The sequence below is a fragment of the Acanthochromis polyacanthus genome, chromosome 1 (genome assembly GCF_021347895.1).
Source record: "Acanthochromis polyacanthus isolate Apoly-LR-REF ecotype Palm Island chromosome 1, KAUST_Apoly_ChrSc, whole genome shotgun sequence".
NCBI lineage: Eukaryota > Metazoa > Chordata > Actinopteri > Pomacentridae > Acanthochromis > Acanthochromis polyacanthus.
In genome coordinates, this window is record NC_067113.1 from 32,706,952 (window position 1) to 32,722,223 (window position 15,272).

General features: G+C 38.8%; 1 protein-coding gene across 4 annotated transcripts in view; it reads left to right on the forward strand.

Annotated features, from left to right (window-relative positions):
• The window catches only part of fgfr3 (fibroblast growth factor receptor 3), a 113,723-nt gene that overhangs the window by 31,656 nt on the left and 66,795 nt on the right, over positions 1 to 15,272 (forward strand). For 3 of the 4 annotated variants that reach the window (XM_022206675.2, XM_022206674.2, XM_022206676.2), the window contains exons 3-4: positions 7,240 to 7,503; positions 12,679 to 12,744. In XM_022206675.2, coding sequence (XP_022062367.1) covers positions 7,240 to 7,503; positions 12,679 to 12,744 — 330 coding nt within the window. The remainder of the gene's footprint in view (positions 1 to 7,239; positions 7,504 to 12,678; positions 12,745 to 15,272) is intronic. The other variant, XM_022206678.2, reaches the window with a different exon arrangement.

A 15,272-nucleotide genomic window follows, 5' to 3' on the forward strand; every position in this document is an offset into this window, starting at 1 on the left:
GGTTTATGGAGTGACCGTCCAGCCACAGATACACGCAACGCCGTCCACGCTCGCTAATATCACACACTGCTTCCAGCTGGCTGCAGGTTTCCGGCTACGGTCGCTCCAACAAGCTGGCAAACACTCGCTGCAGGCGGCCGATAGCTCCGACATGCTGCACCGGACGATGAAGCAGCGGGAGCGTCTAGATGTTCAGACCAGACCGGAAGCTTTTATTTAGCGCCGCAGGTTCAGAATGTTTCACAGAGATGTAAATATAAACAGTTATGAAGAGAATAAAGAGACTAAGGCTTCAGCACAGAATAAAAACTCAACTTCTCCTTCCATGTCATCCTCTAATGTACACCCCCTGTCAAAAGTTTTAGGACAGGTTCTTATTTATTTGAATGAGAAAGTGTCCTAAAACTTTTGACAGGGGGTGTACATTGGAAAAAAATAATGAGGAAACTGGCAGAAAAGACAAATTCATTTACAGCGGCAAAGAAATACAATCAGACAAATGATTTAAAGGTAGACCTGTGTGAAAAACATAAAAATTCAACATAAAAGTAGACATTAAGATCATAAAAGTGCGTGAAAAGACAAGAAAATAGCATCTAAGAGAAAGAAAATACTGTAACACTGGAGGAAAAGCTGCAAAAAACTGAAAATAAAGGCAAATATCTGTCAAATAATGATATTTGAGGGAATTATAAGAGAAATTACACATTGAATAATTACTGCCTAATTATTAATTAATTACTAATTGCTTGCTAATTATTCATGTATATGTAATATACACTTTTTATAAAGACATTATTTACCGTTTTGGCCATTTTCTCAACAATCAACATATAAATCATTTATTTTTTTAGTTTATTGTATTCGACATTAACTGTAAAATTTAACAAAACAACAAAAATCTATAAATTAATAATTCAATAATGGTGAAAAAACACAATGAATTTTAGAATATTCAAAAATTGTAAAAAAAAAAAAAAAAGAGAGAGAGAGAGAGAAATGCTAAATAAATAAAAATAATGTGAAAATAAAGGCAAATATCTGTTAACTACTGTGGTATTTTTTGTTTGTTTATTTAAATGCATTAAAAATAAATTTATAAAAAGTCATTTATTATCACATGTAAAAGAACACATTAGAGTTTATGAAATTACAGATTTTTGATGTGGACATTATTTACAGTTTTGGCATTTTTCCCACAGATGACGTATAAATTAAGCGTTGTTTTCTGTGATAAAACTGAAAATCTGCCAAATAATAATCCAAAACAATATTGAACATTTTTCAGTTCTTTAATGTGCATTATTTTTTCTGTCAAATAACAGCAAATATCTGTAAAATAACAACATTTTTACTGATTTAAATGCAGTAAGAAATGCAGAATCTTATGCTTAGACACTGTAAAAGAACAAATTGCCATTCTTTACGGTTTTAACCTATTTTATTGTTTGTTTTTTGACAGTTAATGCGTACATTAATACTTTATTTTCTGTGATTTTAGCAGCTATTATTTGTAATTTAACAAAACAAGGAAAATGTGTAACATAAGAGTAAATTAATTTCAAAAATTACAGGTGAACGGTTAAAAAGGATTAAAAATCTAGTGAAAAAATGAGACTAAATGCCCCAGTTTGATTCCAGCCTGGAGTAAAACGACAGCTTTGATTTGTTTTCCTATTTTCTCACATGCTGAGGAGCTTCTCCCACATCTCAGTAGAACCACCATCCTCCACATCTGGACCCACAGCAGCTGGATTTCTCTCTCTGCAGCTCATTATGAATTCCTCCCTTCAAATTTCTCCACAGGAGCAGATTTTATTGTTCTGTCTCGTGTCAGAATGATCAAACCTGCAACCTCCAACCAGCGGATCCGTCGTGAAAGCTTCTGCAGAGACACAAAGCGAATCCTTTCCGTCCACGTTCATTCAAAGCGAGCTTCCAATCTGCATTTCAAAGTCCACGATCTGAAGCACAAACCGATATTTTGTCGCCGACGGTGACCATGAAAAGGAGGCTTCGCTCTTTCCTTTGACACCTGAGAAATAGATTTTCTTTCTGATTGTAATATACCAGGAATAAACTGCATCTTTGTTTTGTTTTGTTCTTTTCCTAAATTGCATTAGTTTAGCCTCCGGCGCTGCAAACATCAGGGGGTGAACGCGCTCCTCCTATCTGTTTTCACAGGATCAAAGCTGAAAAAGCAGCAGGATCACACGAACGCATCGCCTCGCTTCACTATTAGCAACTCCTAATTAAATAAACTGTGATGCCTGATCCATATTTCCCTCCACGGAGGCCTCGCTGAGCTTCCAGCGGGTCCACAAATGTCAATTTTCTACCAAACGCTGCAGCCGGTGAATTAGCAAATTCCCACTTTTATCAAAAATGTAATTACTTTTAATTCAATGTACCGGCTGATGCTTAACGGGTCGATTCGTACAGATTAAAAAGACTAAAAAAGGATCGTCTCAAAACATTAAAACTAAAACTGGGCGCAAAAGAGAAATAATGTCTCTTTAACTCTTTAATCCTCTGAACTCCAAGTCGTCTGTTTTTTATTTTTGCATTTTTACTCGCTGTCGACTCCTTTTTCCCTCCAATATAAAGTCCTGCACCTCTGTGGAAACAGAACAACCATGACTGGAAGTAGAGAGAACTCAGGAAGGTCTTCTGTGCAGTTTAACACAATTGCAATGCCATAAATAGCAGAAAAAGAAAAAAAACGTAAAGTTGAAGTTTGACTATTTTTTTTTGCAAAAATGTAAGAACCTGGAATCAACATTTACAACTTTTTTCTAAGTTTCCACAAGGGTAACGGACACTCTCCGTACTATAAATTTTACAGTAAATTTTATTCAGGATATGCTATTTTATTTGTTTCTCTTCTTGTCTTCTTTCTGCTTTGTGTATACGCAACCTGCCGTTCAACCTAGTTGAGCCAAAAGTTCCTTGGGTTTTTGTCGTTTTTGACAGCATCTGGCTAGAGCTAGTGGTTTATGTTTGGTGAATTTTTAAAAAAAACATGTAGAAAAAATGAAATAAACTTGGATTTTAGATTTTAATAAACTTAGCTATTTTAAACGTAGTTCAGCCGGATGGTTTTTACATTTTTGTCACGTAGCTTTTGGTCACAACTGAATCAGTAATGGCTTCACAGTTCTGCTTAGAAATGCAGAATTTTTTAGTTTATATTAGTAGATTTGAGTTGAATAGAAGGTAAGAATCTGGTTATTGTTGTTTTTTTATAGCATTTTTTTTAAAGTGAAACATAGAATAAAGTAAATCAAGCTTACATTTGGTTGTTTTTCCAATTGACCAACGGAGATCGACCAAAAAGTTCCTGAATTATTGTGACATGACTGTTGGTCACAGCTGAATCAGTCATGGCTTTACAGTTCTGCTAATGAATGCAGAATTTTTTGTTTATGGCAGAATGTGGTTAGAGCAAATGATTTATTTTTGGCAATTTTTTTTAATGAGACCTGTAGAATAAAGTGGCTTTAAGCTTGAATTGAGTCGTTTAACCAAATAACTTACTGTTAAATCCTTCAGTTCTTGCTGTTTTTACACTTTCTCGCTCTGACAAATGGTGTAATTTTACAGATTTTCCTTTAAGATAACTTGCCTTTATAACCCTCCAGTGTTTTTTGGGGGTTCATAAATATGTTCCTGATACAAAGCGCTTGTTCCAGCGGAGCCTCGTTGCTGCTGCAGCTCATTCAACGTTGCCAGAGGAAGTTGAGCTTGAGTGCTCGGCCTCCATAAAGCCAAAATGAGCTACGAGTCTCTGGAGATTATTACATCTACCCCATAAAGCCCAGTTCCCCATGTTTAAGAGCTGAAGATATTCTGCGGTCTGTTTTCGGCGTGTCTTTTCGCAGCAACACACAAAGGTAGCGCTCCATTCATGCTGGCTTTGGATTTATGCGCTGTTGAATCTCTGTTTTTCTTCTCCTGAATGGGCCTTTTTGTCTTAACAAAAAGTGCAGTAAATATCGCTGTCAAAGCCAGAGGCCACGCCGAGAGCTGCGCAGCCACGCTAGGAACGTTATTTACTTAACTACAGCCCGATTTTTAATGATATAATAAGACGGAGAAAACAATTCACAATTCATCCGCCCCATTCAACACATTTAAGACCCGTAGAAGAAATATGTCGAGTTTCTTTGTGCCCCTACATTCATTTATTGGCTGTACTTGTTGGGAACTTTGCATATTTTGGTTTTAAATCAAGACTAGATGAGATCCACGAGCTGGTTTGGTGATTCAGAGTTGCAAATAACAATCATTTACACGGAATATTTGTCCGTTCCTGCTTAATTCGTTTGTCGTTTGGGTTGTAAATGGTCAGAAAATGGTGAAAAATAACAGCAAATGTCTTGTTTTGTCAAATAAATTCAGTTTATGGTCGTAGAGGAGGAAAGAAACTGGAAGATGTTCACATTTTAGATGCTGGAATCAGAGAATTTCAACTTTCATCTCATTGGTTGGTGATTAATTTAACCCTCTGAATGCCAAAACACAGCTGCGGGTTTGGAAAGGATGTTTTCTTTAAGGCGGAAATAGCGAAATGAAACCATTTTCAGTGCCAGACACTCTGAAAATATCATAACATTGGAGGGATTTTTTATGTTTGTGATGGTCCTTGAACTACCCATCCACGAAGTGCCATTTCACTGAGAAAAAAGACCAAATCCAAGCTTAAAATTGTGATATTTCTTCAAAAATCTCTTTATTTTACACGTCTAATTCACCGAAACCTGCTCGTGGGCTTGAAGGGCATTTAATCATTTAAATAAATTGCCAAATTTCCACCATTTATCAAAGACTCAAACTGGGATAAACAGAAAGAATCTCAGTGTTTTTCAATTTTATGATGATTTCACGCACCATGAGTCAAAAAAAATTGAACAAATCTATGCTTAAAATAGGGATGCTTCATCAAAATCTATTGACTCTACATGCCTCATTCATGAAAACCTTCCTTCAGGTTGGAAACTTGTGTTGTTAAGAAATAAATTTACACCATTTATCAAAGGAACGAACTGTAAAAACTAAAAGAACTGTTGAATTTTCAACTTTGTGAGGATGTGTGTTGAAAAAACCTCACCAAATCTAAGCCTGAAATTTTTATATTTTATCAGCAATCTCTTTATTTTGCATCCCTCATTCATCAAAACCAGCTCTGGAGTTTGAAGAGCATGCTACTGTTGAAAAGAACTGCCAAAATACACCATTTATCAGAGCCACAAGCTGTGAAAAGAGGAAGAACCGTTGGATTTTCAGCTTTGTTAGGGTGTGTGTTGAAAAAATTACCAAGATCTGAGCTTAAAATTGTGATATTTTATCAACAATCTCTTTATTTTCCATGTCAAATTCACCAAAACCTGCTTTTGTTTGCCATAATACACAATTTTTCAAAGGCGCAAATTGCAAAAAAGGGAAAGAAACATCAGATTTTCTACTTTGTGAAGGTGTGTGTTAAAAACATTTGCTAAATCCAAGCTTTAAATGATAATATTCCGTCAAAATCACTTTATTCTGGATGCCTTATTTAAAAATCTGCCAAAATAAACCATTTCCAGGGTAGAGATTCTACAGAAAACTTGCACATTTTGATCTTCTTGGGACAAACATGAAGCCATTAGGGAGCATAGTGATTGGACTGATGTTTTCAGTGGGTGCTTTTAGTAATTTAGTGCATCTCCGTGGTGATTTGAGTGTATTTGTGACTGCGTGGCTCAGTTTGGGAGCACAGTGCGCCGTTCATTCAGACATATTTAAAGTGTCAGCGTTACCTTCTGGCTCCACAGCTGCAGCCTCTCGCTGAAGGAACTCATCTATAATTCAGGGAGCCGATTACGTATTCCCCGTGAAGATTGTCTCGTCTGGGCCGCTCCTGGTTTCAACCTTGGCTCTCGGGTTCGAGGCTCGGTTCGCCGCCTGTCAGCGGGTCAGCGGTGGGCGCATTTACCGTCATAAATCACCTCATTCACTGTTTCCCAGCGTGGGTGTGAGCGCCAACAGGACTTCTTTTTTTTATTTACATGTGTGAAAGCGTGCACGCATCGCTCCCCGTGTCCTTGCGTACGTCGTGAATGGTTACCAGGGCAACCGGAGCGGAGATGTGTAATTGAGGTGTGAGTCTGAAGACGCCTCCGGTTTAAAGGACGAGAGGAGACACGAGGGGAGTTTGTTTGTTTGTTTCTCCGGAGCATGAGGCCTGTAAACGTGGATTTTCAGATTTTTTTTTCAGTTGGCACATAGAGGAGTTGGAGTAAAGGAGCTGCTGTTTGACTGGGAGTCCAGTTTTTGAATGAGGCATGTAGAATATAGTGATTTTGTTCAGCCATCACAGGGTTTTTTTTAGGTTTTATTGGGCTAATTTTGCAGACATTCATAGAGGGTTAGCTCATAGTCTGGTGGATAGTTGAAAATCCAGTCAAATCTGTGTGAACACAGCCTGCAGTTCAGCTGAAATTCCAGTAATTTTAGCCACATGACAGTCGGTCACAGCTGACTCACTTGTGGCTTCATGGTTGCGGCAGGAACCCAAAAATTTTCAGCTTTTTACAGAATGTGCTTCTAGCAAAAGGTATATTTTTGGTAAAATGTTTAAATGAGACCTGTGGATTAAAGTGATTTTCTTTGAGCTGTTGCAGTTTTAGTCTTATATTAAGGTGTTTTTTTGCAGACATCCGTAAAAGATTGACTCGTAGACTGTTGGAAAGTTGAATTTTTTTGTCCAAAATAACAGAAAAATGGTTCAGAATTATTAGAATTTTCCAAAATGATTAAAAATGTGTCCAGAGGAACCAAAAAAACTGTTGAAAATTATTTATGATCCGTCAAAATGTTTCCAGTCGTCCAAAAAGGAAGTGAAACTCATCTGAAAAACTTCAAAATTAAAGTCACAACTTTAGAATCGAAAGAGACACAAAATGATTCCCAGTATTTAAATTAATATTTTCTTTTAAATCCTTTGGAGAAATGATGATAAACACAAATGATTCTCACAAATCATCTGCTTGTTTACATTACAGGTGAACATTGCCACGGAAAAGCTGAAAATTCATCACGTTTTGTGGTTTAAATCGTTTAATTTTGGTGATTTCTTTTGGTTTTCGGGTTCAGACGTTTAAATAATAGTAATAACTAATAAAACCCGACATGTATTTTGACGTATCTCAACAGAACTTCCTTCTAATAAGCCGCTGTTTTCTTCTCCTTCGTGTCCAGACTCTGTGTCCAGCGAGACCGCCTTCCTGGAGGACTATGTTCTGGGGATGGGCGACACCCTGGAGATGTCATGTGACCTGGAGGACCACTCGGAGCCCGTCGTCTGGTTCAAAGACGGCGCCGGACTCGTGCCGAGCAACCGGACCCGCCTGGGCCAGAGGATGCTGCGGATCATCAACGTGTCGTACGAGGACTCGGGGGTTTACTCGTGTCGACTCGCCCACAGCAACGCGCTGCTCAGCAACTACACCATCAGGGTGACAGGTGAGAGCCGCTCGTTTTTACCGAATGTCTCACAACCACTGGAGAAGGCAGGCAGAATATGCATTGTATGGGGAACTCCTGCTACAGTACAACTAAAAATATAAAGATAAAGGCTTTTTAAATGCTCTACTGCTGTACACAACTCCTCATGGCAAGTCATGAGATAAATATTTATGCATGTTAATCAGTATTCCTGTGGGCTCTTTTTTCACTATAATCTAAAGTCTTGCACCTCAATGGAAACAGAACAAGCATGAAAAAGGAGACGGTTAAAAAAAATGTCTTTTGTGCAGTATAGCAAACCAACAATGCCATATAACATTCAAAAAAGAGTATCAACGTTAGTTTCCGTACTTGTCTCCTCTGCTGTGTGTAAACACTGCCTGCAGTTCAACTGAAAAGTCCTTGAATTTTAGTCACATGACTGTTGGCCGCAGCTGAGTCACTCATAGCTTTCTAGTTTCAGCAGAGATCACAGAATATTTCTTTTTTTATAGAATCTGGTTAGAACAGATTGTCTATTTTTGGCGAATTTTTGAATGAGACATGTAGAATAAAATGATTTTATATTATATTTTCTCACAGAGCAGCTCATTATAGATGAGTAGGACTGTTAAAAAGCTAAAAATTCAGCTATTCTTTGTTTTTACAGCTTGTAGCTCTGAAAAAAGTACAATTTTGGCCATTTTTAAACATAACAAGCCTTCTGGGAGTCACATTGTTACATGAGCGTTAGCTAAAGAAACAGTTCCGTTTCTCTGAAATCTGAAAATGTGGGAAAATATGTACGAATGTAAACTACACTTTCAGCGTCATTGCCCTTTAAATGAGAAAGAAAACTCACAACGTGTGAATTTTTGAAGTAGAAACAGACACTGCAGCGCCTGTGAAACCCGACCTGCCTCTGAGTTTCTGCTTCTCTGACAGACTCAAAGTGTTTTCTATCAATAAACAGTTATAGCGGCGACGTCTCAACATGACAGCTGTTTTATGAGGCTTCACAGGAAAACAGTGAAGGCTCGGCTCAGGAGGGAACTTCTGTTCTTCTCTCCTCCTGCCAGGCTGCACACACAAACCCCATTCCTCCGTCCTGATGCTCCGTCAGAGGTGAAATTCATTATGAGTTTGAAGCGTTCAGCAGAGCTCTGGTAGGAATGCAGGGAGGCGTGGTGGAGGTCAGGAGGGAGCAGGCGGGAGCTCGAAAACCGGCCGGCGTTTCCCCCCCATAAAAGTCGTGAACACCAGCTGAGCCTGTTATTGACAACTAATTAGAAAGCAATTAGCTCCAAACATTTCAGCATTGAAAACAGATGGGGTGGCAAGAAATGAGAGAGTTCCAGCCCTCCCACCTCCCACCTCCTCCTCCTCGAAGCTCACACAGATGCAGGAGTTTGGCTGCGAGCCGGAGCAGAAAATGGCCTTTTCCAGGTCTGATCAGAGGTGGACGGCTTCTCCTCCCCGCAGTGCAGATCAGCTCCAGACGGCAGGAAGGAAGAAACCGCCTCACCAAGCTGCGTTCTGCTTTAAAATCAGGCTTTTTGTCGCTTTGAACAAATACATAAAGACAGATAACTGAATTCACCCGCAGCGCCGCTCAGTACGTCTCTGGAGTTTAAACCACACAGGAAGCAAATTCACCGCAGACATTTAGGATCATTTTTGCATCTTTAAATAACTCAAGAATTCCAAGTACCTGATCTTTTTTTTTGCCTTTTTCAGAATCTGAGTTGTGGAAATGTTTTGTTTTGGGTTTTTTTTTGCAATTTTTTTGCATGATGCATGTGGAGTTAAGTGGTTTGGAGGGAATATCACAATTTCAAGCTTAAATTTAGTTAATTCCCAGGTGGAAAAAGGTGTTAGAGGACTGTCAAAAAGTTGAAAATCTGGTTCAAATCCAACCAAAAGTTTGTGAATTTTAGCCACACGACAGTTGGTCACAGCTGAGTCACTCTTGGCTCTCTGGTTGCGACAGGAAACATGTAATTTTTAGTTTTTTGCAGAATCTGGTTATAGAAAAAGGTCTGTTTTTGGCAAATTTTCAAATGAGACAAGAGGAATAAAGTTGTTTTGATGAAATGCCACAATTTAAAGTTAAGATCTGGTTGCGTTTTGTCACAGAACACCTCATTCCAGATGAGCAGGACCATGGACAAGTTGAAAATTCAACAATTCTGTTTGTTTTCACAGCTTGTAGCTCTGATAAATGTAATTTTGGTGACACAGGGAGTACTTAATAATGCGACAAGTCAGACTTTTTGCGAAGGCTGGATCATTTTTGGCTCCATGTTTGCACCGAGTACCACATCATTTTCTGCTTTTTACAGAATGTTAGTTGTGGGAGCGGTTTATTTTTTGCAATTTTTTAAATATCACAGTTTCAAGCTTACATTTAGATTATTCTCAGGTAAAATTAGGCTTTTGAGGACTGTCGGAAAGTTGAAAATCCAGTGATTCTTACTGTTTTTACATTTTCTGGCTTTGATAATTAACCTGGAATCAACAATGGTGTAAACACAACCTGCAGTTCAGCTGAAAATTCATGAATTTTGGCTAAATGACAGTTGGTCACAGCTGGATCATTTTTGGTTTCCTGTTTGCAGCGAGTACCTCATAATTTTTTGCCTTTTACAGAATCAAAGTTGTGGGAACGTTTTTTTTTTTTCAATTATTTAAATAATACATGTAGCGTGATGTGATTTGGAGGAGATATCACAATTTCAAGTTTAGATTTCGATCATTCCCAGGTGGAATGAGATGTTTGGGACTATTGAAAAGTTGAAAATCCAGCTGAAAATGAATGAATTTTAGCCACATGGCTGTTGGTCACAGATGAGTCACTCTTGGCTTTCTGGTTGACTCAGGAAACACAGAATATTTAGTTTTTTGCAGAATCTGGTTATAGAAAAAGATTTAATTTTGGCAAATTTTCAAACAAGACGTAGAATAAAGTGATTTTGATGAAATACTACAGTTTCACAATTCTTTTCACAACTTGTAGCTCTGTTAAATATTATAATTCTGGTAACACGGGAAGCAGACGTTTCATATCATTTTTGCGTGTTTAAATAACTCGACAAGTCGGACTTTTTGCGATATCCTGTTCTCCTCCCTCTACTTTAAACACTGCAGCCTCGGCTCGCTCTAAAACACACACGGACTATTGTGTTTTCCTTCAAATATTTGAGCAAGGTGTCAGATATTTAGCAGCGGTATCAGATTTAGCACCTGGATGGCGTCCAGACGGCAGGAATCGTATCGGACGCTCGCCGTACACATGTTGGAAACAAGGAGCTGTAATGTTTAAGAAGCTGTCTGCAGCCTGAAGTGAATGAAAACATGGAGATGAATGAGGTCTATCCGCAAAAAAGGGAAATGTGCTGCATGTATCTGGCTTTAAGGTGGTTTTAGCAGAAGCAGGATGGTTTCTCAGACACTTTCACACCACATTTTCATTTGTTGCTCTGATGTTGTTTGAAGTGTTCCCATAAATGAGTCACAGATTAAAATATCACACAAAACACAAGACAGACAGGGGCATTTTGCATTGCAAGAAAGCATAAAAAGAGTCAAAATGACCTTAAAGAAATGCAAAATGACCAGAGACCTATTAAAAATGAAAAGAAAGACCACAGAGAGAAGCAAAATGACCGCTACTTGAAAAAAAATTGCAAAACCAGACAAAAAACCACTACAAAAAGATGCAAAACAACCACAGAGAAACTGGAAAAAAGACGCAACATGACCCCAAACAGGTAAAGAATTACCACAAAGAGACACAAAGTGACCAGAAGATGCAAAACAACCACAAACAAACCCCCAAAAAACCTTTTTGGACCAATCAGAGAGAACCACAGGACACCTTCAGAGGTCTCAACCAATCAGAGAGGACTGCTGACGCGTTTCGAGTCCTCAACCAATCAGAAAGAACCACAGACACCTTTAGACGCCTCGACCAATAAGAGAGACCCGCTGACAGTTTTTGAGTTCTCGACCAATTGGAGAGGATCACAGAGGCCTCAACCAATCAGAGAGGACCACAGGATCGCTTCAGAGGTCTCGACCAATCAGAGGATCACAGAGGTCTTGACCAATCAGAGAGAACCGCTGACACGTTTCGAGTCCTCGACCAATCAGAAAGAACCACAGACACCTTCAGATGTCGACCAATCAGAGGGAACCGTTGACGCTATTTGAGTCCTCGACCAATCAGAGGATCACAGAGGTCTTGACCAATCAAAAAGAACCACAGGACACCTTCAGAAGCCTCGACCAATCAGAGAGGACCGCTGACGCGTTTCGAGTCCTCGACCAATCAGAAAGAACCCCAGACACCTTCAGATGTCGACCAATCAGAGAGGACCACAGACACCTCTTTTATCTGATTTCATCCATTTCCATAATCACACTGTTTGAATTTTATTTTGACAACAACAAGTCTGTTTCCTGTTTATAAATCGAGTTAAAAATCCGTCTTTCTGCTGCATAATCGCCGAGTGGATTTGTGGGCTGGAGGTGTCAGATAAGGGGGAAAATAGCCTTAAAAAAAAGCTGCCAGTCAGGAGTTTCAGGAGCAGTTTTGGCTCACCGGGGTTGTCGGGGTAACAGCTGGCTCTCATTAACCAGACCTGCGGAGTCAAACCAGGAAACTTCAAGGTCACGTCGAAAATAATTACAACGGCAGCCCAAATGTGCGATACAGCAAATCTAAACAGTTGTATCTGTGGCTGCAGAATAATTAGCCGGGCTTTGGGGTTTTTTGGTGGTGTTATTTCTGCACACGTGCTCTCTCACTGCAACACTAATGACCCTCTCATTTGTAGCGTCTGTGGAAATGTTTAGGTTGTAGTATCTGCCTGCAGAGAACTGTGGACTCATTCATGAGCTCCTCAATGAACAGCCGCTTTTAATGTGCATTCAAGCATCTATGAGAACACACGCCATTTAATCTGAGAGCGTTTACCATGCAACAATTCCTGCTTTGCTTCTTTTTCTTCCTTTTTTTTCCTCCTCTTCCTCCTCCCCATCGTCTCGAGTCAAACAGATTCTGGGCTCCGAAGTTTTCCAGATGTAGTTTTGCTCGTTATCTGATAGCCAACAGAGTTCACGGAGTCTGAGGGGAAAAGAGGTTTTTATTCATGAGAAATTAACATTCATTCTGCTTTTTCCCTCCGTTAGATTCTCTGTCATCTGGTGACGATGAAGACTACGATGAAGACCCAGAAGATGCAGGTAATGAAAATGGTGAATTCTTAATTTCTCTTCTCTTTCTTTTTTATACTCAAACGCTGTCACTTGTTTCACTAAGGTGATATTTCTTCTGTTTTAAAAGGCTTCAGGGTGCAAACTAAAACCTTGAATGAGCTCAAGATAAATGACTTTGAAGTTTTCAGAAAATCGATGTGCACAGCAAATTGCCTGAAAAACAAAATAACTTTGATTTGAAGTAGAAGAAATGAAGAAAATAGAAACGGGAGCAAAAACACAAACCTAAAAATAAACAGACCAACAGTAAACTGAAATGTTCTGAGCAAATGACCTCAAAAATCGCCTTTCTCTTTCACTTTGCTCTACGGTTTTGCATCTATTACCAGCTGAAATGTGTATAAAAATGCAACTTTAGTGCAATAAAAATAGAGTCCATAACATCTTACGTTAATGAAAAGCACCAATGATGAATGTAATCCAGGTTTTGGCTAATAGGAGCTGAAGTTAGCTTATTGCTTCCGGTTGTTTAGGATCATTTCCTCTGAGTTTATTAAATAACTGCAGCATTAGCCAGCAGTAAATCCATATAATTATCTCCAATTATGTGCACTTATTCATGTGGAACAACTGCAGCAACTTATAACAAAACTGAAGTTCAGAAAGATCTAAAAACAGAGTCTATACCATCTTAGATTAGCTTGTCGCTTCCGGTTGTTTAGGATTGTTTCCTCTGAGTTTGTTGAATCTATATGAACGTCTCCATGTTTCAGACATTTATGTGCATGGAACAACAACTGAAATGTTCATAAAAATACAACTTTACTACAATAAAAACAGGCTGCATCATCTTAGATGAATGAGGAGCAGTAGCAGTGAGTGTAATCCAGGTTTGAACTAACAGGAGTTTGTTGCTTCCAGTTGTTTAGGATTATTTCCTCTGAGTTTATTAAATAATTGCAGAATCACTCAACAACAGGATCCATATGATATCATATGTGGAAGAACAGCAGAAACTTCATTAATTGCTTACATTTTATTCAATTGTAATGAATTTGTAGCTGTTTTATAGCCACTTTTTCTCTGACTTCTCCTGAACACGTCACTGAAATGTTCAACAGTATGCAACCCTCATCCTGAAAAGACAATAAAACAATAATTAAAGACAATAACTAATCCTGCTAACAGACAAAATTGCTGTACTGAAGATTATCTTCATCTCAAATCAATTCAGAGACATATCGTCAAAATACAAAGGACTCCTGTGTTGGTGTTGATGTTTAAAGCAGCCGACCGCGACAGAAAAATGATCAGATCCTGGAAAATCTGCAATCATTGTCTCATTTTTCTTTGTAAAACTCCTCAAGTGAGGTTACAGAGGGATCGTAAATGCGTGTTTTTGTACATGCTAGTCAAGAAAAAGCAGAAGAAAAAAAGGATAATTTCAATCACAAAGTCCCTGATTTTTAGTCACACGACTCTTTATCGCAGCAGAGTCAATCATGGCTTTTTGGTTACACTAAGGAACACAGAATTTTTAGTTTTTTACAAATTCTAGTTCCACAAAACACTTTATTTTTTGGGCAATTTTAAATATGACATGTAAAAGTGAATAATATTTCAGAGTTATTACACATTTAAGCAGCCCTAAGTGTTCCAGACACTCTGATTTGTGAATTATTAGCAAACCTCACTATATAATAAAAAGGTAAAAAGTGTTTGCCAGTCCTCTTGAGATACAGATATTGGCGCTTCACATTATTTAAGCCACATTTATCCTCGCTTAATCTGCGTTTTATAGCTGGATTCATGCCGCTCTGATTAAAGGTTTCATCTGCAGGAGACACAACACTTCATCAGATCGTTGCTTTTACGAGCCACCGGGTGACAATCAAGGGATTTATGCCGGTGATTAGATCTGTACGAGCGCGTTCTCTGGTTTATATCCGTAATCGGCATTTATACGGCTCTAGTGACCTCCTCAGAGCACTGAGCTAAACACCGGTGTTGCCCAGATCAAACGCCGGCATGTTTCAGCCTCTCTTCGCTGACGTGAACCGTTCTGGCACTCGAGTTCAGGTGTAGGTGAAAAAAGACTCGACACGCTCCGTTCTGTCAGGTATCATGACTCCGGAGAGACGGGAAAACGTCTCCGGCCCTCAGAAAGCTGTCGACCGGCCAGACGCCACACCGAGACGCCTTTAATGTAGCAGATGGAGGGAGACAGCCGAAGACGAATCGGAAAAATAACAAGAGTGAAGAGATGGAGGTGCAAAAGACAACGGTGGAGAGAAAAAAGGAATTTATATGCTGTAAAAATGAGAAAAAAACCTGTGAAATCTGGCTGCAAGAGTGCAAGAAATGACAGTAAAAAAAAAAAGGGAAATACTATAAAAATGGGGAAATATCTGTATTTTTGCAGCTTTTTGTGGAGTAATTCTGCAGTCATGGATTGTAAAAGAACAAATGACTTTTTTTAAATTACAGATTTTTACTTTTTTGACATTCCTCACAGTTTTGGTGTAATTTATTTTTTTTCTGAGATTTTACTAATTATTTTCTGTACA